At 38.3% G+C, this 25,924-nt stretch overlaps 1 protein-coding gene across 1 annotated transcript in view; it reads left to right on the top strand.

Moving 5' to 3' along the window:
- LOC140164662 (RWD domain-containing protein 4-like) overlaps nucleotides 1–18,437 on the top strand; it is a 20,800-nt gene extending 2,363 nt beyond the window's left edge. The window contains exons 2-7 of the mRNA XM_072188005.1: nucleotides 2,620–2,700; nucleotides 4,976–5,085; nucleotides 6,413–6,458; nucleotides 13,253–13,357; nucleotides 16,639–16,744; nucleotides 18,337–18,437. Coding sequence (XP_072044106.1) covers nucleotides 2,620–2,700; nucleotides 4,976–5,085; nucleotides 6,413–6,458; nucleotides 13,253–13,357; nucleotides 16,639–16,744; nucleotides 18,337–18,401 — 513 coding nt within the window. The 3' untranslated portion in view covers nucleotides 18,402–18,437. The remainder of the gene's footprint in view (nucleotides 1–2,619; nucleotides 2,701–4,975; nucleotides 5,086–6,412; nucleotides 6,459–13,252; nucleotides 13,358–16,638; nucleotides 16,745–18,336) is intronic.
- The last annotated feature ends 7,487 nt before the right edge of the window (nucleotides 18,438–25,924 follow it).

Raw genomic sequence — 25,924 nt, 5'->3', positions numbered from 1 at the left:
AATGGCGCAATCATTGGTGGTGCGCTCTCTTGAAAATTTGAGAGGGGCACCAAGGCAATTTTTCAAAAGCGAATATAGATGCATTGCTGTCAGCTGAATTCGACACCAAAGTAAAATTCGACTCTCAACTTTACACTAAAACTAACCTGCTTGCTCAAAAAGCCTGCTTAAATAATACAAAGCAATCAAAAATCAACAGTTTAATTTACTTAAATTTTGCGATCCCTAGTTCTGTGCTGCAAAACTGACTCGAAACAGCAATGAAACAGCTGTAACCTTGGTAATAATATTGATCAAATTCGCTGGGATAAAAACTATTTCGTGCAAAACATATCTAGAGATGGGCTCACATGTACAAGATAAGACGATACCGGAAGGGGGATCGCCATCGGTTTGCAATGGGAAGTCAATGTTTGCTAATCGAGAGATCAATATTGATTTGCCCAGCGCTAGGATTTTGTTCACGACACAGGAAGCTTTAATAGTTACTAACAGCGTTTCTGATTGGTCGATAGTACGTTGAAGGTATTTCTCTGACCAATCGGGCAAATGAAGTCAGATTTCTAGCAACCAGATTGTAAATAATAATGTATAAAAGCCGATGTGATTGGCTGAATATGTAAGCTTACGTAAGGCCAAAAAAAAAAAAAAAGGTTTGTCTCACGAACATTTGCCAAAAAAGCTAAGTGCTATGCTTTTTTTTTTTTTTTTTTTTTGGTTTAGAAGAAATGTAAATGGGTTTTTTTTTTTTTTTTTTTTTTTTTAGCCTGAGACAAATGAAAATCACAAGACAGGTATTGGAAAACTACAAGTGGTCTTACAATGAAAGAGAAGCAACAAATTTACAATGTTAATATTCTGTAACTGTATTTTATTTGCCTTCCTAGAGCTGATCACTATTAAAAATCAGTGCAAAATACAAAGTTACGATACAAATGTTGGTATGAGCGAGACACCAACTCATTTTTTAGGGCATTCAGAGTAACCGAATCGGCGCACCGATGCAGTGCCCAATTCCTCAGCACAGTCCCCCTGTTTTAACTATACTGAATCTGAACAATCATGTTGAAATAAACGGTAAAAATTCGTTAAAAAACAGCTACAAAAAATACAAAATTTATGAAAACAACATGGCTTCACTCGATCGCAGAGTTCTCCGTGAGGCTAAGTCCTTTTATATTGCATCCACTTTGCTTCGTCGGCTTTACGCTCCGTGCCGTTGCAAGGATGGCGTGAAACTAGCGAGACTGAGGCTACGGTGTGGGTTACGGGCTATCTGCAACACTAATGGCATACGCGCTGCCTGACATTTTCGATGGTTTTCTGACATTGAGGAATTCATTTTTACTACGTTGGTCGAACTATCGGGAACCGGAAAAATCGGGGAAAAAAATAATAAACCTTTAAAAAGGCGGTCAGCGCGTGAGACAAACGCTGTATCGCTTTCACATACTTATGCGCGCGGGTTCGTGAGACAAACCTTTTTTTTTTTGGCCTAAAGGTAATGAATATTAATTGACAACAAACTATGATTGATAGCTGGGTTACGATGCTCAAAATAGCGATCGTGTTCAAGATTTTCGATTTAATTTTCCACAATTTTTCGGGGGTTTTAACCAGTACTTGTTAATTATTTTATAATGAAGGGGCAAGGCTAGCCGGCTAGGGCACCCACGGCAACTTCATTTAGGGGCACGGCAAGTGACTGCCGTCGGTAAAGGACATATTTTGAGGGCATTGCGGCAATGGGGGTGGGCACCCACGGCAATATGCCGTCGGTGCCGTGGGTTAATTCGAGGCTAGCCGGCTAGGGCACCCACGGCAACTTCATTTAGGGGCACGGCAAGTGACTGCCGTCGGTAAAGGACATATTTTGAGGGCATTGCGGCAATGGGGGTGGGCACCACGGCAATATGCCGTCGGTGCCGTGGGTTAATTCGAGGGCTGCTTCCGGGTTGAGTAAGATTCCGTTTTTTCCGAGGAGCACCGTCATATTTTTGGCGAAAAAAATTAAGGTTTTGCTTGTTTTAGGGCCGGTCGATTGTTTTTTAATTACTTTTTTTTCAAAAAAAAAAGTATAGGGTCGGGCCTAATAATACTAAGGGTCGGTCGGGTTACGCCAACATAACAATTTATTTTTTGGCCTAACTTTAATTTGCAATTTGGACCCGGTCATAATGTCATAAGTCACATGTAAGTTGTTATGAAAGAAAGTGCATCGCAAATTGAGAAGAAAGTCACCAATTCTGATCCAAATGAACATAACTTTTATTCTATACATGTATCAGATTGACATGAAGTAAAAATAAAAAACTGACTCTATAAGACTACAGAATATTATACAGACACCAAAGAGTTAGACTTTTCCAGATATGACACTTAAACTTAAGGAAGACACTGTTTTGACCAATTTGTGTATAAACTCTAGGCCTATAGTTGGCTGATTTTTATGTAAACTCTATGGGTAATTAACACTAATTAGCATGCAAGTTAAACAATATATTGATGAGATTTTTTTTGTTACAAATCATATTTCATTAGTTCTGTGTTATTGATTGCAATATGTGTGATTTGTCATTGAATGGTTTTGCTTTGATTTATATCATTGTATAATTTCAGGAAGAAAAGGAGGTCTTACTGTCCATCTATGAAGCAGACGAATGTTTCAAACAGTTAGACGACCAGACATACCAGTACAGGGTAAGCGCATATACAGGGTGTCCCTGAAAGAACTGTATCGTCGGAAAATGTATTTTTTGTACACATGTATTTTAATGCATATAAACCAAACATAACTAAATAACCGATGTGGCAGAGGAATATATCAGCTATCACATATTTTTCTGAATTTTGACAATTGGCAGCTCCTTTTTTGAAATAATTGATTTTACGAAACTACCTCATGGAGTCAAATATCTAGCAATGACAATAGATGCCTCATGTGCTAATGATGCACAGTGATTATAACACTCCAAATACTGATCATCAATTGATATTTGAATCTGTGCAAAGGTTTGAGAATGATGAAGTTTTGTAAAATTCTTATTGTCAAAATTGAAAAAGCATGTGACAGCTGATTTATTCCGCAACCACACCAGTTATTTACTTATGTTTAGTTGTGGCGTTAAAATACCCAAACAATTAAGTTTCCGACGATATCATATGTACAGTTCTTTCAGGGACACCCTGTAGCTTTGGTTCAAGGCGTCACCAGACATACCAGTACAGAGTAAGCTCATAGCCTTGGTTCAAGACGTCAGGCTGTTTTTGTCTTGTTTAGTTCACCATGGTCTATATTACATTATTGTTTTGGCTTTCTATAAACCATGGCAAACTTGGCTAGACTACATACATGTACTCACATGTGAGAGATACTAGCCCTGCACTACATGTTTAATACAATTTGGAATGCAATCTGAACCACAGGTAGCAAAGTTGCAAACCGGACATAGTGTCGCCTCAATCCAATACACACAGTACATATGTATCTGACTACAGACAGGGTATTCTCACTCTGGGCTGGAGCAAACTTTGACCACAAAATAAAAAGTATGTTTGTATCCTGCACACATGGTCTATGTTTACATGTATTGGCAATCCCAATGATCATGATGATTATGAATATTATAGACATGTTCAAAGTAATTGAAAAATTGATCAATTAATACTAGTATTACCGTACTGACGCGAATTTTTCAAAAAATTGCAAAAATTAAAAAAAAAAATATTTAAATTTTTTTTAAAGTTATTTATTTTTTCGGCTTTGGAGTGTCCCTGGACCTAGACCTAAATGCTAGGATCATTCATGGTTGATTTACAAAAAAATGCATTTTGATATCATTAGAGTATGACATGAAAACAAAGTATCAATTTTCATATTAAAAACACAAAACACCGTGCAAAATTCAATTTTTTTTTAAATTTTAATATTTTTTTTAGGTCAACCATGAATGATCCTAGCATTTCTAAGGTCTAGGTCCAGGGACACTACAAAACCGAAAAAATGTTCACCCCAAAACGGGGTGGGACTATACTCGCGTCAGTACGGTACTATATAGAAAAGCCCACAGACTTGTAGCAAGTCTATTAAAGTGCCCTAGAGACTTACGTTCATTTGTGGAGAGCAGGGATCACATCTGCGTGTAGCTAGTTTACTGAACATGGGAAGAGATTTTACCCCCCTACACCCCCCATGGCGGCGACGGCCCTGCTTGAACCTTTTGTAATGCTCTCGTTATCAGATATGCCAAATTTGTTATTTGAATTTAGCTTTGGAAAGAAAAAGTATTTTTGGTACCCATGACTGACAGTCCAATCTTAGATCGAACAGTCCATTATGAGAGATGGTCTATAGCTTTACAGAGGGGCCATTGTAGAGTCGGTATACTTTACTAATTTTATTACTGGTTCATAGCAATGTCCCTTCGCACTAATGGCGACATGTGCGCCTGTTAAGGGGGTATTACACCCATGCCCAATTTTGTGCCTATTTTTGCATTTTTCTCAAAAAATATAGCGCATTGGTAACAAGTAAGATATGTATAGGGGCAAGGACTAGAACTACTGCACTGGAAATTTTATTTCAGCACAGACAACAGTTGTGGAGTTACAGTCAAAAATGAGGGAAACCGATATTTGATCAATAAATCAATAACTACTTGCCCTGAGTTGCTAAATGTTCAGTGCAGTAGTTGTAGTCCTTGCCCCTATATCTTACTTGTCACCAATGCACTATAATTTTGGAGAAAAATGCAAAAATCGGCACAAAATTGACTAGGGGTGTAGTACCCCCTTAAGTGTTTATCTTCTAACCAAGTTGTGTGATGCCATGCAACTTATTCAACAAATAAGGTGCCAATTTTTGACAAGATTGACCAATCATATGACCCCACCATGCTTGATAATGTTAATATTAGCTTCGATTACTCTGGTTAAAAACTGGAATTTTTTTTTGTTTTCTTTCAATCACTTTCAGATTGGAGACGCTGGTCACTTCAAGTCGTTTCTACTAGAAATCAAATGGGGTGATACTTACCCAGAGGAGTTACCTACAATTAGCCTAGAATTGTTTTTTAATAAACACATGTGAGTAGAGTGTACATGAATATTGAGTACACCCAATTTCCAAAAATTAGCCCATGTGTGAAAAAAGTATAGTAGAAATTTCAATTGAATGAACATACATTGTAGCACTTGTTCAGTGCGTATGACAAGCCCTCTCTGACATTACAAATTCGCCTCGCTGGCCGCTTTGTGCACCCCCCACGAGGAACTAGAGCTAGTTCTAAATGAACACAGCCTGACATAGCATGACGATTTTTCATGTACACTACGCGATGCAGGACAGCGTGTGCGACGGTTCTTGCGTAACGCGGAAGTGTATCCAACCATGCCAATTCACTTGTGATACTTGGTTAAAGTTAATTTCTTTAAACTTCCGTGGTGCGAGCTGTGCGCCAAGCGTCTACGAGCGTACACACAGAAAAAATAAGCAATCACGCTGATTGGCTGATCAACGAACATGACAACAAGTCGGTTGACCCATTGGTTGTCTGTTCGGTGCGTAGTAGGCGAATTTGTCACTTTTACGCGATCGCAATTTACCAGCGCGTACCCCGACCACGGAAGTTTAAAAAAAACAACTTTAGTATTTTGATTATTGTATTATATCCTAGGTCTTGCATTCACATTGTAGTTTGAAAAACGCAATCAAGGTTGGATTGCATACAGCTGTTTCGATTTGTTTCGAACATTGCTCCTGGTTCACTGGGATTTTACAAGAACCAGGAGCAATTTCTGAAGAAACAGGAGCAATTTTCAAATATTACATTCTTTTCTGCAGATACAATACAGCATACCAGCATGACTGCATCAAGTGCAAAACTGTAACCAGGAGCAATTTATTTTAGAAAATTGCTCCTGGTTCATGTGAATTTTACAAGGACCATGAGCAATTGGTGGCTTTACGAGAGCAAATTTGCTCCCCGCGCCTGCTTATTTCAAGGCTTGCGTCTAAAATGACGGCCAGACGGGTGGCTAGCTAAGACCCTGTTGATGTGATTGCCCACCAGGCAATCTTTACTCAAAAGTAACATCTGTTGCAGGGTTGGCACAATTTAAATCACAATTTAAATCAATTTTTTTTAAAAATCACTTTAGGGATTTAAATCAAACTTCCATGGCTTTATGGTGTCATGCTTCAACAATTTCTAGACTTATTTGAGTAAGGCAACAGGAAAAATGATGAACAACAGGGCATTGTTTGCTAGAATCCATTCTAAATTTGACACTTGTGAAAGATTTTAAACATTGGTGCCCTGGTATGGTGGTACTTTGACAAGATTTGTTATAAATCATGAGTCATGCTTGAATACATAATAACTTTTTGAACTTTGTGTCTTTTTCTTTGTAGCCCATCTGATATTAAATCAAGTATATCAAGTAAAGTTACAGCTGAGGTAAGTTATCTTCAACTGTGAAATTTTCACCATAAAAATTTAATTACAGAATAAAGGATAGGATTTGTCTTTTAAAAACCAATATTGTGTCATAATGGATATAGGTTGGCTAATATTTTGAGGCTAGTGGATTGTGTAATCCTGCTAAAATGCACAATGATGTCACTACACAGTGATACCCTATACAACTATCTATATATGCTATTCTTATAATTCTTTACTGTGTTGTTACCCCGTCCCCATATGAAATAATATGATGTCCCAATTAAACACTTTTGGCATTCAAAGCTGAATTGGGCTATTCCAGTTGAAATCCATACACCCCCTATGGAAGAAATGACCTTAATCTTCCACACAGAGTTTGAATTTCCATTGGGGGTTACCTTAATGGGCGACTCCGTTTGAAATATATACCCCCTGTTGTGGAGATTAAAGCAATGTCTTCCATAGGGATATAGAACTTGATCAGTTCCGTCCGAGCCCGATGTCCAAACAGCATATATTGCATTAAATATATAGTTACCTGCTATGTAAGTTATAACTTAGCTCATTATATAGACTCGTTGCAAGTGCACGTGCAATCACGTGCTTATGCTTTCACCCGGGCTAATTTTTACATTTTTGTTATTATTGTACCGTAATACTTATGCCATGCCTGAACTGTTTTATATTATAATGGGATTTTACAACCCTTTTACACCTACTGTGTAGGTTTGGTTGTTATTTTCACCATCACTACTCATTGATTTATAATTGAAAGCACAGCTCTTGTGATAATTAGTTTATACCTAACCCACAAGGCATATATCTTGCTATTGTATTTATTATTATTCTAAAATTTAAAGTCCAAAGTTTATCATAATTATTTAATACTAACTTCTGTAAAGGGTGCCACAACAACACGCTCTGCGTTCAGTGGCATCCTCATCATTTCACCATATTATACGATGTTTGTAAAAGCTTTTTATATTGTATTTATTTAAGGGTACTACACCCTGTGGTAAATTGTGACTATTTTGCATTTTTCTCAAAAATAATAACACACTGGTAACAAAAGTTATGTATATTATTGGGGCAAGGAATCCAATTACTACACTGAAATTTCAGTAACTCAAGACAAGCGGTTCAGTATATATGATAGGAAATGAGGTACATCATAGCGGTACCTTATTTCTTATCATAAATAACGAACCGCTTGTCTTGGGTCACTGCAATTCCAGTGTAGTAATTGGATTCCTAACCCCTATAATATACATAACTTTTGTTACCACTGTGTTATTAGTTTTGAGAAAATGCAAAAATAGACACAAATTTATCGAGGGTGTAGTACCCCTTAAGGTTAAACAAAGTGTTGAAGGGCTTTACCTCCAGAAAAAATATATTATTACCTTATAAGTAAGAAAATATGTCTGCTTATCATGTGAAATAAAAAAAACCGGAAAAAAAATGTGTGAAAATGTGTTTTTAGCCTATTTTTTTAGCTGTTATCAAGCACTATTATTCGATTTGTTTACAAGCGCCAAGCAACTGTCGGCTAGGAGAGTGATTGACATCTTTATTATTAGAGAAGAATGGAATCTGTATAGTTCATGAATATTCATGTAGTATTTATACAACCTGTATGCCAGCCATTTTTGCTCAGCTATCGTAATCGTTCATATAAGACGCCCATATGATCCATGGTGTTAAACTGTTAAAGATCTCTCGATCTTTGCGATCCGAAATATTGAATTTCAACTTTAGGCACATCTCTAGCAAGATAATTAAATACCTGTCACAAAAAGAGGTCTTGAAATGTTACTTGCAACGTTAAAAATGTGAATAGAGAACAAATCGGGTTCAAACATGCTTCAAAAATATGAAGGTAATTGTCAACGCCTACTACCAGAATAGCCGGAAGAGGGCAGACTTCATAAGGGAGTGTTCATAATATATTTTAGTGGGGGACAAAGAATTTGGGGATTTGGGAACTTATTTCGGGAAATTTCCTGGGTTTTTGGTTTTGTTTTTTTATTTTATCTTCCTGTTCGGGTGTTTCGGTTGGCACATTTTCGGGGCATTTTCATGCACTTCACAGGAGTTTTTCGTGGTTTCTCTGTAGCTGCCGTGTGTACTTTTCCCCCACGTACAGGGTATAAATCCCGGGTATAAATAAATAAATGAATAATAATATATATAAAAAAGAATCTGGAACTTCAACGTCAAAAAACAAAACAAAAACAAGACAAATTGTACCCTGCTAAAAATATCATCCCCTATCCTCTCTGAGAATAATAAGACCCCAACCACAACTGCAAAAAAATATTTTTCGGGGATAATTTGGGATAAGTTCGGGCCTATTTTATTGCGACAATTTTCAAACTCTATATTGTATTTTTAGACATGATTTTATTGACCCTCAGTGTCATGAAAATTAGGTTCAAGAAGGGTATTTTTCAATAAATTTCTCGAAAAAGTAAAATTTTGCGAAAACGTTCAGTCCAAAAGTTGATACAATTTTGGGTCTGTTTTCTTCAAATTTGGTTTAAAATCGTACCGTAGTTTTTCGGAGTCGCAGCCTAACATCCTTACCCAAACCAGCTTGAGAAGGTTCCACGGTGTGTGCAAATTTGCAATTTATAGGCCTACACTCGTTATTTAAGCCTAAAATCAAAGTGTTAATACCATTAACACTGGCATGGCCCGTTTTGGCGTGATGACTGGCTTCCAAAATGTAGGCCTATTTTAAATTATAAATCTGGTCCCGCTTAGAGGTGTATTTTTACTCATGGAGGTCTCTCCCTCGGGTTCGTGGATGTGCCACAGTTTTGGGGTAGGCCTACCTTTTCAACGACTATGATGGGTGGGTTTACAGCGAAGACCAACTTTTGGGCGCATTTTGGCAAAAGTGCCCTTAAAAAGCGTCAAATTAGGCCAAATTTGGATGACTTTGATCCCCAGTAGTACAAATGATTTGAAGAGACCACCCGAGGTGTTTTTATAAAAAAAAAAATGGTCGGGCCTGCTAAAAAACCTCCCGGAATCAAGCATGGGTAGGCCTACCAAAATGCCTTGAGACCCCCCCAAGTAAGAGGGGTAAGAGCAACAAATTATTCATGACGATGCGTGAGATTTTACTCATTTTCCAGCGTTTTGCGTGAGATTTATTACCTAGGCGTGAGATTATATTGACCCAATGCGTGAGACTCACGGCCAATGCGTGAGAGTTGACAGCCCTGCTTGTAGGCCTACCGCGTATGTCTACCGTGATGACAGTAGCGTAGCTGTCGGGGGGCAATTGCAAAATTGCCTATTTGGGCCCCCGCCCCCTAGTGAAAGGAAAAAAGAGGGAAAGGGGGGGGGGGGGGAAGAAGAAAAAGAGAGGGTGAGAGGAGGGGCAGAGAGATGGGGAATCCAAACGATATGCAATACAGCTCAATATAGGCCTACCATATACGATTATGATAAGCCTGGCAAAAATTGTCTATTTGGGCCCCCGCCCCCAGTGGGAAATTTGGTGGATTTGGGCCCCGCCCCATAGGGCCTACAGTCTTGCCCCTCCTGGAAAAAATCCCAGCTACGCCGCTGCGTGATGATGTTGCAAAGTTGCGGAAGTTCATTCATAAATTTCCCATTTCCACTCGACAACAACAGACCAGAACGCAGCGCGCAGTAGCTAATCCCCGAGCTAATCAGAGACATGTGCGTTTCTATTTCAACAGAAAATAATGTGACCATATGACTGACACGATGTACGCTTCAAATAATTATGCTCTCGGCGTGGACAAAAGTATGATAATGGAAAATATTTATAATGAACACTCCCTTATTTAGCCACACCTCGGTTCCGTTCGTTCCTTTCTCGGGTTGCCTGGTATATAAGCAAAATCCTACACCTATCGCCTTCCCTTGGTATAATCCCAGATATAAACTCGTGATATTGAAATTGAATTTCAGCGCCAGAACTTCCGTCATTCTAGCATCATGGATGGATATGCAGTGGCGCCCGCTAGAGGGGGGGCAGTATTTCCCCAATATTTTTCTTTCCCATCCAGTTTTTAGGCAAAATCCCCACAATTATGTAATTTTCCACTTTTTGCGGCAATTTAGTGCAATGATTTCCAAGTGCCCCCGTCTCAAATTCACTTCCCCCCGGGCCCCATGCCCCGCGAAAAAAATTCTGGTTCCGCCACTACGGGTATGGCCATAGCTAGGGGGCGTTCCCACCCCCCAGTTGCCCTTGGTTATGCTGGACGTATGAGAAAGTTAGAGCTTGTTCAATTCCGCCAATTTTAGAAATTTTAAAGGTAGGCCTATTACAGTGTAGGCATGTATATAGCCTATAGAAAAACGGATCACAGTCAATAAAAATCGTAGGCCTAATAATTTTACCAATGGCATTTATTGAGCTGCTCACTTCTTGAAAATCCTATGGTTTAATATTGATATTATATAATTGAGCTCCTTGTCAAGCTCCTCAGTAGGCCTACACATAGGAGAGTGACTAACTGAGCTCCCGCTATTTTCAGAAATGAAGGCCTGGCCTATTAAATGAATAATTAGGATTGAATAGCCTTTTGTTTCATTTTACAGAACTTTTTTAATCCCCCAAAATTAGTGTTTTTTTTAAATGGGGAGTAGGCTTTCAAAACGAAATTCAAATTTGGCAATATTTTCCATTGCTTAATGAATTGATCTGCGTGAAAATGCCTAAACATGTGGCCAGAGCGGGATGACTGGTATAAAAATCTTAACTTGTGAGAAAGGACGAGGCCTATGGGGTTGTATGAGGCTGTGGATCACGAAATGTCGCCCCCTTTAATGTGTGCTAGGTAAAGTCATTCTTCCTCCCTTTCGACCTGCCAAAATTGATTCCCTCCCCCGGCCCCGGCGTGCCAAAAAATTGCTTTCTCGAAAGGCTGTGCAATCAGTATACGGTACCGGTATTAGCATAGCCTACTAATTAGCCAAAATTTCCAAGCGACTCGTTAAAAATCGCTTGCCTCCCGTCTCGGCCAGCCAAAAATCGCTTGTCCGCACCCCCCTGGACTGCCAAATTTTTGTGGCCCCCTCCCCCTTGGCCTGCCAAAAATGCCCCACCCAGTGCATATAGCCTATAGGCCTATATAGGCATATGCCAATTTTTTGGGATCCCCAATTTCCATACCCATAGGCCTACCCATACCTTAAATGGATTTCTAAATAACTACCTGTTGCAAGCGCAGCAAGCATGAAAATGTGCACTTTTTTTTCGCGCCCTAACTCCCCCCCCCCACCCCCACCCCCATTTTCCCCTCCCTATGCACCAGGTTCATTGGCGCTAGATTTTAAGCTATAAAATACCTAAATATTTTAAAATCCAAACTCGGCAACAGCACTTTGTGACGAAAGGAATCGGGCAAATACAGCCCGTCGTACTAACATGCCGTACGTAAACAACGTGTTTTAAAAAAAATGAGAGTGTCACTTCTGTCCAAAAAATTTCGAATTTTGGCCTTGAGCAGCGACAATCAGAGGTAAGAAAAACACAGTATGACGCAGCTTGAAATATAGAATCACTATATCAATTTTGAAGTTTGTACTTCAAAGCACTAGCCGAAACGAGGTGAAATGGTTCGAAAAAAAAATTGATTTCGCTGTATCTTTTTATCGCGAAACTAGACAATTTGGCAGCAGAGAGTCGGAAAAATAGCAAATATCTCAATTTTCTGCTATCGAAATAAAAATTTAAATAGCACCTGCATGCAGAAGAGGGTTTATAGAAATAATGTAGGTCAGAATTTTGTCTATGAAATCGAGCACGGAATTATTATTACTGGTTACAAAACGACATACAAGTGGAGGCCATTTTACTTCAAATTCGGCCAACATTTTAAGCTTACATAAAAAATCGAGACAACCAATATCAAGAATGAATATGCACATTCTTTTATTAACTTGTTTGTAATGTGCGTCAAAGTTCCCAACAAAATCGCCACTTCCAATGAGAAATTATGGCCGTGTTCCCAAAAATCTTGATGCTTCGGATATTGAAAAAAAATTGAAATGTTTGAAAAGTACATTTCATTTTGAGCCAAGTGGAAAATTCAAGCATAATAATGACCCTTAAACTTTCAGCTTTTAGACGTAGTTTATGCTTTCTCTCTCGATATTTATTTCCAGAAATAGATACGTTTAAAGGGGGCTACGTGCATCCCATTTTGCTTCTGAAAATGGCAAAATTGTGTATAACCTTAATGGATGAATTTGATGAAATAAAACTGAACTGAACTGAACTGAACTGAACTGAACAGCGAGTGTGTTAGCCAAAGGCAGAGGGGCTTTCTGCCCACCACCTCAGGATAGACAGTTGATTGCTTGTGGATAGTGCAGAAACTCTTTACTAGAGCCACCATAAGACGACAAAATAAAGAAACCCTGTTCTACCGGCGGACGGACCTTTGAAGTAGGGTCGGTCGGTTTGCCTTTTTTTGTGTTTTTTTGAAAATGACCCAAAAATATCACTTAAATCTGTAAATAATTTGCAATTTGAGAAGAAAAAAAAAAATTTGTTCCTGGAATTTCCGAAATTTGGGTCGGCATTCATTTGTAAAGGAATTTTTTTTTTCCCAATTTGTTCAAAATCTGGGTCGGTCGGGCCTGTAGAACAGGGTTTTCTTTTTTCGTCGCCTAAGGGCATATGGATTGTTAACTAGATTAGCCCATTACAGACTTTTCACTTGAGGTCGGACTGTAAATTGTTTTCAGCATATTTATAATTTTGTTTTCAGTAAGAAATATAAAAATTGTCCTCGATGATTTTGTTTTCTATGCAGGCTGACCAATGGCTGGGTAGTGCAATGACATATACGTTATTTGAATTTGCTAAAGAGAATGCTGATGAACTTATGGTGGACCAAACAGAAAATGTTATAATTCAGGTGAGGGTATTTCTTTTCTTCAAAAACATTCAACTCAAGCCTAGATGGATGCCATCAGCCTCTGAAGTCATATGGTTGATGATTGAGAAACGTTTCATGTTGCATTTTACCCCCTGAATCTGGGCTTTTGCTTTGCTCTTTCCTTCCATGTACAAAAGCATAGGAAATGATGTGCATTTTCTAAGAACTCTGCAAGTTAGCAACTGCTCATGCTCAGTACATCAAAGTGGGTGATAAACAATCCAATCCCCCATAGGTTACTGTGTGAATTAGGATGATTCTGAAAAAATATAATAAAATTTTGATTAATGGGGGCTGCCTCTCATTTGCTACATTTTACTTTTAGTGAAAAAATACTCCATGGAAAATGTCATCACTTTTGGGTGCACTACACTAAATCCTTCCGCATTTGGTGTAACCCTTAAAGATAGCGCCTATGCGAAATATTTCGGTATCCTGAGGGAACCGAATTTGAGTGACTCTTGGTTGTTTTAATAAAAACGATAGAATAGGAGCTCAACATTACAAATCTGTTCAGAAAATGTTCCGAGTCGAATGTGCATGGGTGATAGGCTCTTGGAACAATATCATGGCCGGAACTAGTAAGGAGGGGCGAGTGTCGGCTGAAATTCGGGATGGCGTTGTTCAACTTGTCACAAAAAAAATTTAAATAAATATCTAATCTTTATTTAATACATTGGTACAATCAAAATATTAAAAATATTGTTACATGGGGTAGAAAAACAAACTTACTTTCTTGTATTTTCATGTGTATTTCAATGGGACGATTATTTAATGGCTATAAACGAAAATAGCAAAGCACTTAAACAGTAGTTTGCAAAAGTTGCAAAAGTACATTGACTTCACAAGCAAAAGTTCCCAAGTCCAGTAGCACCCTAAAACTTTATTCAAAAGTGATGACATTTTCCATGGAGTATTTTTTCACTAAAATTGTAGCAAATGAGAGGATGCCCCCATTAAAAATAAAAATAAAGTTTTAGGGTGCTACTGGACTTGGAACTTTTGTCCCCAAGGGGGAGAGAATTTGGCCATTTGCATGATTTGGGGAAGAATTTTGTGTTTTGAAAAAGAAAAAAAAAATGAAGGGGTAATTAGAAAGAAGTTTCAAGGGGATTCAAGGATGATTAAAATAAACTGAATTGGGGGAACATAAAGTGTGTAAATGAGCATGTATTATAAAATACTAGGCGGTTACCCGTATTTCGCGGTTCTCGGCTGTCATAGTTATTGGCTCATGCAGATCTCAAACCTTCAAACCTGGGCTTCCTTGGCCAAAGTTACACCCACCGACCAAGTTTGAGCTCCATGAGCAATTTAACATCTTTGTTTTTTGACCTATGACCTCTCAACCGTAGGTCTGACAAAAAGGTCACAATGGAACTTTTGTTTGTTAGTCCAATTTCCACCTACCCACCAAGTATGAGCTCCATAGGCAAATTTTTACCTTTTTGACCTTTGACCTCTTAACCGTGGGTCTGAAGAAAAGATCACCGTGGAAACTTTTGTTTGTTAGTCCAAGGTCCACCCACCCACCAAGTTTGAGTTCCATAGGGGCAATTTGAAATTTTGACCTTTCTTGACCTATGACCTCTTAACCGTAGGTCTGACTTAAAAGGTCACCGTGGAAACTTTTGTTTGTTAGTCCAAGGTCCACCCACCTACCAAGTTTGAGATCCATAGGGACAATTGAAAATTTTGACATTTCTTGACCTATGACCTCTTAACCATAGGTCTGACGAAAAGATCACCGTTGAAACTTTTGTTTGTTAGTCCAAGGTCCACCCACCCACCAAGTTTGAGCTCCATAGGGGCAATTTGAAATTTTTATCTTTCTTGACCTATGACCTCTTAACCGTAGGTATGACGAAAAGGTCACCGTAGAAACTTTTGTTTGTTAGTCCAAGGTCCACCCACCCACCAAGTTTGAGCTCCATAGGAGCAATTTGAATTTGTTACCTTTCTTGACCTATGACCTCTTAACCGTGGGTATGATGAAAAGGTCACCGTGGAAACTTTTGTTTGTTAGTCCAAGGTCCACCCACCCACCAAGTTTGAGCTCCATAGGGGCAATTTGAAATTGTTACCTTTCTTGACCTATGACCTCTTAACCGTAGGTCTGACAAAAAGGTCATCGTGGAAAGTTTTATTTGTTATTCCAAGTTCCATCCACCCACCAAGTTTGAGCTTCATAGGGGCAGTTTGAAATTGTTACCTTTCTTGACCTTTGACCTCTTAACCGTTGGTCTGACAAAAAGGTCACCGTGGAAACTTTTGTTTGATAGTCCAAGGTCAACACAATGGCATGGCTAGATTTGCCATTTAAAGTATTTGAAATTAGACTTCAATTGAACTTGACCCCGTCCTTGACCTTTGACCTTAAAAAATATAAACTCGGTCTTCCTCATACCAAGCTGCACCCACCCACCAAGTTTGAGCCCCGTATGACCTATGGTGGCCTCACATTAGCAGTCACAGACAAACAGACAAACAGACAAACAGAGAATAGCGTATTATAATATAGATGAAGTTGGGGCTATTTTTGGAATTAAATAGATGGTCATTTATGCATTGGGCTATTCCAGTTGAAATCCACACTACCCCTGTTGAAGATTTTGGTAATATCTTCCACAGGGGGAGTACGTTTTTCATATGTAATTGGTCAGGGTTTAAAATCGTTTTAAAACCCACACTCCCCCTGTATTATTGCTCTATATCTTCCACAACTGGAGTGAGTATTTCAAATGTTACCCAACTGTCTATTCTATTTGAAACTCATACTCCCCCTGTGAAAGACATTAGCCAAATCTTCCACAGGGGGAGTGTGGGTTTCAAATGGAATAGCGCATTGCCAGCCTGGCAGTGATTGCTCTTTAGGATAGGCATGGTAGGTGCATTTTGTCATTTGGGGAAGAATTATAATGGGTACATATCATTAGTGTATGTAGTCAGGGGAGGGAGGGAACAAGAAACAATTAAAGAAAAGTATGAAACATGTAGATAGCAACACACACACAAAAAAAAAAAATCCCTTTTGGGTCCATCTCAGTGGGATTCAGGTGGGGGAAGAATCTGGGGAAGGATGTGACCACAGTGTGGTAGCGTGAGGAAATAGTTTAAATTTTCTGGAAGAATAGACACCCTACTGGAAGAAATATAGACCCTTGCAAGCAGGCTCTCATACATTTATGATGTATACAAAATATGTGATACATACAAAATATATATAATGAAATAAAAATGTGGGTGTTTTTCTTACACAGGAGGCACCCGTAGAGGATAAAGTAGAACATGTACAAGTAGCTAAGATAAAAGAGAAGAAAGTACAACTCACCAAGGCACAGAAGAGAAGGATAGCAGACAGGACAGGTGAGACTAGCTTTTCTGGAATTCTGTATTCTCTCAAATTAATGCCTCCCTCTAATACACCCCCATCTTTATATGCCTCCACTGCAGTGCATACTGTTTTTGCAATCCGTCTGTGCATGTGTTCGTACTTCCGTCCATACCGCATATGGATTGGTGGATTGAATTCTGATCAAAGGTCAAAGGTCATTTGAGGTCAACTTTTAAAATACAATTATTGAAGACTTTTGGATAAAATTTGATCTTATATGAACAGTTTTAACTGTTTTAAAATCCTGCAATATTTATTATATTGCAGGACTTTTTAGGATTTAAAAATCCTAATGCAACCAAACTTCGGTCATAGCAGCAATATGGGTACCTTCATGTATTGGTGGTATCCAAGGTCACATATGGAGGTCAAAGTTCATTTGAGGTTATGGTTTTTGTTTACCACTCAACACAGTTTGACCGGGAGTTTGACATTTCAGCTGTTATATTATCTTTGCAATTTTAAATAACCCGTTTCTAGTTTCAAAGAAAAAGTGACTGAAATGCAGAAATTTTCATACCATAGCATGTTAGCATGGCAATAAGTAAGCTTAATACAGGTATGTCATGATTGCAAAATTACTTTGACAAATCCTATTCTGACTTACATTTCTATCCAATTCGTCACCACATTATAGTAGAATGTTCATATATTTAAGTAAATAAACCATATTTTTAATTTAAAGGAGTATTTCGTGATCCTAGCATCCTCTTTTTATGACATTTTTCAGTACATATCCACGAAAAAAGCATATTCCCAAAATTTCAGTTGATTCCGATTTTGCGTTTGCGAGTTATGCATGATTATGTGTATTACACTGCTCCATAGACAATACGTTGTAATTTCGTTCTGGTGCACCAGAACGAAATTCAAATTTCGCGATATCTTTGCTAAAACTAATTAATCTGCAAGAAATATTTTGTACATAAACATTATGTAGCCAGAGTATTCCAGTGATATAAAAATCTCAACTTTTTTTGAGAAAAGTGGGGGATGAGGCTGTGGATCACGAAATGCCCCTTTAATTTTAGTTTTACAAATCCAAAAATTATTTACTCACTGACTTAGGTTTTCACCATCCAGGCTGATGGCTTGATCACAAGTGATCTGGTCCACTGCATTTTCTGCGGTGTTTGGATGTAATCTCGCTCCTCAGGATCAAAAGTATGCCTATGACTTGGTCGAGAATGTCAATGAAGTTGAATAAACAATCCTTTATACCACAGTAAATACCACAGTACATTCTATGTGTAATGCATGACATAAGCTTATAAGTACAAGCTATTGAAGCTACTTACTAAACCCAAGACATCATGGTTATTTTCAAGATTTTAACCAAGGAATTTACATTTTATCATGATTTTACCACTATTTTGTCAGTACCATGTGTCATAGACAATGTTGACAAATGTTGTAATCCAAATTTTATGTTGACATTGACAACTTTTTCTGATGTCGACAACATGTTAACATAATTTGCATGTCCATGACAGCACTAATAGACACCTACTTCTTAATTGAGCCCAACTTACATGCATGCAATTGTCACTGTTTTGTGTTACAGATTTCAAAGGGGAACGACCTAGAGGCTGGGACTGGGTTGATATCATTAAGGTATGTGAATTATGAAAGCAGCTGTATCATGTTGTATCATTTTAATTCCTTTAGTTAGATTTACGTGGTCAAAAGGGCAAGTTTTACATGCAATTTAATTGTATTAGGTATGTGGATTTAATTGTATTAGGTATGACAATTAGCATTTTGGGGACTTAGTCCGGCATATAAAATGACACCCACTATGTTTTTTTAAAAATCACATTCAAAGACATTGCCGTTTTATTCTGTAGTTTTATTGCTGATATCAACAGAGAAATCACTTCCCTTTGTGTAAGATTGAGTGGCAATGACTAACTGACATTCCTCATAAAATAACTGTGAATTGGACATCTTTAGCTTGTTTTCGTTGTTGAAAGGGATTCAATCATGTGTCACCGTTGTTTATCACTGCACAACTTGCTTCCTGCGTTTCTCTGTGGTTTAGCTACCCTCGCGAAGTAAACCACGCAGACGACATGGTCGCTTTGTTGTTAAACGGTGATGAACAACAGTGAAATATGATTGAACCCCTAATTGAACTACAGTATTAATGCGTTAACATGATCAGAAAGTAAGTTTGTATTAAAAAAATTTTTGTTTTTGTTTGTTTTTCATTTCATGTATGTTTGGATCTCAAAAACAGCATGTAAGTATTAATTCTATAGTATACAGCTCAACTGATCATACTTTTCCTACATTCGACCTTGCATGATTTTTGAGTTGACACAGTCATGAAAATAACTATAGATACTTGACAGACCATTAATAGCCCAGTTCTGAACCTTTTCATTGATCATTCATAACAATAGGTATCTGATGGATCAGTGAAGATAAGAAGGGATTATAATATATCCGTAACCTTGATATTATAGTACATCTCGAGGAAAAAGTGCAATGGACATGTTTTCATTTTATGTTTCAAATATCCCGCGCATGAAAATTGAGTATTTAACCCAAAATGGAAAATGGAACAGTTTATTGGAAATCTGTTTTAACAGATTTTTTTGACATCTTTTTCTGCACTGTATTATACCTAAATTAAGAAATTTGATAAATATTCAAAGAAAATATAGGTCTTGAGTCTTGAGTTGATTCACTCCTTCAGTAAGCTAGGCTTGTCCTAGGAGGATTGTGCTGTGCATACGTGTCAGAAGGTGCTCATAAATTTACAACGTGCAAGTAAAAACCGAAGACCGGCAGGTTACAAGGATTGGTGGGTTGGTGTAGTAGCCATATCCCTGAGGGCTGGTAGTGCCAGGGTCTGGAATTGGCTGACTGTTGTTGCTGCAATGACTGGTTGTGGTAGTCTGTTCCAGATTGGGATGGTGCGAACAAAGAAGGAGTATCTGTATGTGTTTACTCTCGACTGAATGGGTTGGTAACTCAGGGTGTTGGTTGCTCTTCCCAGACGAAGTGATGGTATAACTACAGTCGGGAAGGGGATGTTCACAAGTCCATGGTGGATTTTGAAAAACATGGTGCCCTGGTTGAGTAGTCGCCTGGCAGCAAGGGAATCCCATTCAAGGCGTTGTAGCATACTGGTCACACTTGCGGTTCGCGCGTAATTGTAATAAACAAACCTAGCAGCTTGACGCTGGACAGACTCCAAAGCATTCACCTGCTCACAAGAATACGGGTTCCATGCAGCTGAAGCAAATTCCATTTTTGGTCGCACTAGAGCCTGGTAAGCCTTGGTCTTAACATGTATCGGGCAAGATGACAAATTCGTCGCAATACACCCAGGGTGCTACGGGCACTAGATGTGATGTTTAGGACGTGATCCTTCCAGTCAAGATGTTTGTTAATTGTAACTCCAAGATATTTGTGCTTCGATGACTTAACAATGCTGTGACCGCTCACCTGATAGATGTGATTCAGTGGTTGGTCTTGCGGGTGATGGTAAGAGTCTCGCATTTAGTAGCGTTAAAGCTCATCTGCCACTGGTCAGCCCACTGGAAGACTTTGTTCAAATCATCTTGGAGAGTGTCTTGGTCTTCAGTGCTCTGGATTTCACGATACAGGATACTGTCATCCGCGAATAGACGGAGAGTTGAGTTGATGTTGGTTACGATGTCATTAATGTACAGAAGAAAGAGGGTTGGACCTAGGACTGAGCCTTGTGGAACTCCTGAAATTACCGGTGACCACTTGGAGTGGGTGCCATTGATGGTAACACATTGCTCACGCCCCCAGAAAATCCTGAATCCAATTGAGTGTCTTTCCTCTTATGCCATAGTAAGTTAGCTTGGATGCAAGACGCTTATGGGGCACCTTATCGAACGCCTTGCTAAAGTCAAGAAGCAAGACGCCTGTCTGCCCTCCTCTATTCAACACTTCTGACCAGTCCTCGTGTAGCCTGGATCAACTGGGTTTCACAGGACATTTTTTTTTTGTTTCCATGCTGCTCATCGACAATGATGTGGTTCTTGGCGAGATGTTTTGCAGTATGTGATAACACGATGTGTTCCATCAGTTTGCAGGCTATGCTAGTAAGGCTAACTGGACGGTAGTTCTCGGGCGATGACTTGCTCCCTTTCTTGTAAATGCCAGTTACCAGTGCTCTTTTCCAGTCAGAAGGTAGTGTACCGCTATCATATGATTGTTGGAATATGAACTGGAGCATGGGTCCAAGTTCTGAAGCATAATCTCTTAAAAATCTTGAGGGTATGTTGTCAGGTCCGCTTGCTTTATTACAGTTAAGCTGCTGAAGTTGCTTAACAACACCATGTAGTTCAACATGTAAATTTGAAATGTCAGTAAATGGTGAGATGCCTTTACTTGGTATATTGTCCATCTTCTCTTGTGTAAAGACTGAAGTGAACTGTTGGTTTAAGGCTTCAGCAATGCCTTTATTGGATGAATAAGTCCTGTTATTAACAGTTAATGGAGGTATCCCAAGTGATTCCTTCCTAAGAGATTTGATGTAACCCCAGAATCTTTTGGGATTTGTTTCAAGGCTTGGGCCAATGACGCCTGATTTATAAGACTCATGACTCTCTCTGATCATATCAGTGACCTTGTTTCTTTGCTTTTTGTAAGCATTATAGAGTTTTGTTTTGTTTATGGAGCCTGCATTTTATGCGACTTCTTAAACAGTTTGTCACGCTTTTCTCATTTGACGGACAATGAGCGGGCTTATCCAAGGATGAGATTGTTTCCCATTGGACATCTTGTGGGGTATAAACTTGTCCATGTCAGTATGCACTATGTTCTTGAATTTTAGCCAGTTTGTTTCGACTGAGTTATTTTCTGGCTTACTATCAAGGAAGGAGTTTACCTCCCTTGTAAGCGAGTTCCTTAGGGAATCAATATCAGCTTTTTGATATTGAAAAATCTTTCTTGGGACCTTTCTTTAACAGTTGGTGACACATTTATACTGCAAGTAACAATTAGATGATCAGAAATACCAGGATGTGTTTGAATATTTGAGACCATGCTTGGATTATTTGTCATGATTAAGTCCAAAGTGAGGCAGGTCTTGTTATCTTCGTCACCAATTGGACAAAACTAATTTCTCCAAGTATATCAAGAGCAGTATCATGAAGGCTTTTTTTGTTTGCTGTCAGGCTTTGTAAGGTTTTTAGACCAGTCAATATCCGTAAATTGAAGTCCCCACAAAGAAGGACATTTCTTTGCTTCGAGTTGCGGTTGGTTGTAGACAGGATTTTGTTGACACTGTCAATTAAATGGCGCAGTGGTTCAACTCCAGACTTTGGGGGTCGATAGAAACTTCCTAAATTTAGGAAACCCTTCCCCACAAACTCAATTGTAGACCATACTATTTCACAGGTAGTATCATATTCTGGTCTATCTGTTGCAACAAGATTTTCTTTGCAAGCTATAAACACACCTCCACCATGTATGTTCCTGTCCTTTCTAACCACATTATAATCATCGGAAATATAGAATATGTGGGAATATTGGGTTCAAGCTTTGATTCACACCCAAATATAATATCTGGTTTGAGTTCATGGACTGATGCATGAAAGGCCGCTTTTCTTTTAGGCCAGTGTAGCCCGTCACAGTTGATGACCATAGCTTTGAGTTTTGGTGTTCTGTCAATTTTCTTGGCAGGTTTCCTACCTGAACTTGTAGGTACCTTAATTGGTGTTGATGTTTGTGTAGGATTGAAGATTTCGCTACAATTTTGAGATGACTCTTCAAGTTCACTATTCAAAACTTCAAATGAGTTTGACGTGTTAAGAAGAGTACTATCAAACAAGCCAGGTGATGTGTTAGGGAACCCACATGCAATACAAAGCCAAGTTAAGTTTGAATGAGCACAAAAAACGTTGTACATATGGCTTGACATGCCAGTGCATTGTGTATGATACCAGGTTGAACAATCGTCACAAAATATGCCTTTGTCCTCGTCCTTAACTTCAGCTTCACATATCCCACATGGGAAGGAACTAGCATTATTTGGTCCGGGATTCAATTCAACTTGGCCACTCATAAATAGCACCAATAAAATAAGGTGCTTTGGAGAAGAGCTTGATTTGTTGAGTAAACCAGTTCTAAGAAATCTATTTGGTTTGGATTTGAGAATGCAAGCAATTGCATGATATTGCTGATGAGATTGAGCTTCACTATGTTGCTCACCATATGAATGTTGATAATAGTTTTGGACCATCTCATCATGGTTTGGAACATCTTGCGACTCGTACCATGTTATGTGTGGTCCAAGGGTTGGTACTTGATGGTGGAGATTAGTACCAACTTTATTTGGTAAATGTGGGTAGCATGCTCTATGCACGTACAGAACAGCTAGCACATGAAGTGCAAGTTTCAATACGTACTCCATGGTCAAGCTATATGTAGCTCAAACCTGTTTGAGTTCTATCAGTTTCGTAAGGAAATTTATATGTATAAAATGAGAGCAAAAATGTCCAGTCTTCACCTTGAGAAGTGTGAACAAAAATTAATCTGTGAACATGATAAGATTGATGAAAAGCTTCAGTATATTTGACATTTGAACACTGTGTAAATAATTCTGTGAACACCTGTATGTAACTACATGCATACTATATGCTGTTTGGAAATTCCCGCCATGTTGTCACCTGACACCAAACAATAGGGCGTGGCGGCAAATTTCAATGTCATAATACAACATGAAAGTACACAATAAGAGTACCATAAATCATCATAACAAATAACATGAAACTTGAAGGCCAATTGTAAAAAGCAAGGGATTGGTTTTACTTGCATAGCTCCTGACTTCTCCCAGTATGTAAGCTTATCCAAGCAGGCAGCCTGTGTAAGGATGCACTAAGGTTTCCGAATTCCTATGGCACAGAATGATCCTCAATGGTCAGAAAAATTGCAGTGTCAGAATCCAGCTGAGATGATATATTTTTAATCAACAGCACAAAAGGTGATGATAACAACACCCAGTGACAGGTAATCAGTGAATACAGCGCAATTTGATGAACAAATAATGCAAAAATATGAGAGCACCAAATAGGCACGTCTGCACAGCACAATGTACACTACCTTCATTGAGGTGACTAAGAAACAAAACCCTGTCCTACAAGCAGATGGCCCTTTCAAGTAGGGGTCGGTCGGTCAAGCATTTCTTTTAAAATCTGTAAATAAATTTTAAGTACAGCTCAGGTCATCCAAAAAATGTTGATTTTTACACATTTTGGGGCAAAAAAGGAAAAATAAGCAAAAATGTCAAAATCTGTTTTAACAGCTTCATTCATCAAGTCATAACAAACGGCCTACATGCTTAATTTCTAATAAAATATTGAAATTGTGAAAATATAGGTATTTATTGATTTTCATGTTTTTTCTTGCAAATATGCTAATAATATGCAAATTATGAAATTGCAAAATAAAGTTTCTACATAGCATACATCTTTCAAGTGTGATGTTCAAAATGACAGACATCAAAAAGAGATTCGATGAAATGTAAAGGTGTAGTAACAATTTTGGCATGGACTGTCTGGTTAGGAAAAGTACGGTAAGCTGAGCTGTACTTAAAATTTGTTTACAGATTTTAAAAGAAATGCTTGACCGACCGACCCCTACTTGAAAGGGCCATCTGCTTGTAGGACAGGGTTTTGTTTCTTAGTCACCTCAGCGCAAATTTACTGGGCAAACTGACAGACTAATCTGAAGTAGGGGTGTCTACATTAACACGTTTACCTTTTTAACCAACCACAAATTGCACTATCCGTTTAGGAAGAGAAAAAGAAAAGGAAAAATAGGCCCTTGTGTTTTTAACATGCAGAGTTATAATTTGTGTTCATGTCATACTCTATTAATAATTTCAAAATTCATACAAATTCAATGCATTTTAAAATCATTAAAAGAGTATGAACACAAATTATAATTTTGCATATTAAAAACACTAGGGCCTATTTTTATTTTTATTATTTTTCTCTTCCTAAATGTGAAACACATAGACAAATAATCGTTAATTTACACCATTTCCCCTGTTTTTGAAAAACAAAATTTGGCAAAAAAAAAACCATCTATGCTACTAACAAATGTGCAAACAACTGTATTAGGATGATTTTTTGAATGAGCAAATTGCTGAATAATTAAAAAATTAAACCCAGACTACAATATGTTGCGTTGTTTTCTTATCATTTACAGCTGAGCAGAACAGGAAGTTCAGAGAGTTAACCTCACATCCTCATCAGTGCCTTAGGTCTAGCCACTTCGGTTCCAGGAACCCCATTGATGCTACAACACATCAACGATGGTTGCTATGCAGTTGTGGAAAGTTGGTATCGAAGTACATTCACAAGTCTACGAGATGCTACAAGTTTTGCCTCGCTTATCACAAAGTTTTGAGAGTGGAAGTTGAAGGTTTGAAATGTTTCGTTTGATAAGTTTGAAAGTTTATGCCATCAATGGAGACAACTTTGCTGAACATTAATTTGGAGGAATTGTGGCCATATTCATGAACTTGCATTAACTATTACTGAAATATTATACAAATATATACTGCCATGAGAGGTTCTGGTTAAAACTATGGGCCCGAGGTGAGATCAATGTACTATTTTCCTGAGGGCGCAGCCCAAGGAAAATAGTATTATTGATCTCAACGAGGGACCATAGTTTTAACCAGAACTTCAATAAAGGCAGTATATATTTGTTTTATATACTTCATTAATATGTTCTTTGTTCATTGATTGGTTAAAAGAAAATTATTTGACGTTTTGACTCTCCAGCTTCTAACCTGAGTGAACAGCACGACCAATATTTTGCCCTTCAAAAAAAATCGAATAGGCTAAAAGCGGGCTAACCAATTACAGCAGCGCGAAATCACGCCATGGCAGTTTCGCGTGCGAGAACTGTTCCGTCGCATCGAATGCGCGCACGTGGAAGGCATGGTCAAAAGTACTATTTACGGCTTGGAGGTACTATTTACGGCTCATCCGGGACATTGAAAATACTATTTACGGCTTAGAGGTACTATTTACGGATAGTAGTACTATTTTTGGTCATGTGATCCACTTTTAACCAATCAATGAACAAGAATATATTAATGAAGTATATAAAACGGTATATTTTTACCTGGATAGTAACTATATTCTATTCAT

The sequence above is a fragment of the Amphiura filiformis genome, chromosome 11 (genome assembly GCF_039555335.1).
Source record: "Amphiura filiformis chromosome 11, Afil_fr2py, whole genome shotgun sequence".
NCBI lineage: Eukaryota > Metazoa > Echinodermata > Ophiuroidea > Amphilepidida > Amphiuridae > Amphiura > Amphiura filiformis.
Note: the sequence above shows the minus strand (reverse complement) of the source record. Positions and strands in the feature narration are given on the sequence as shown.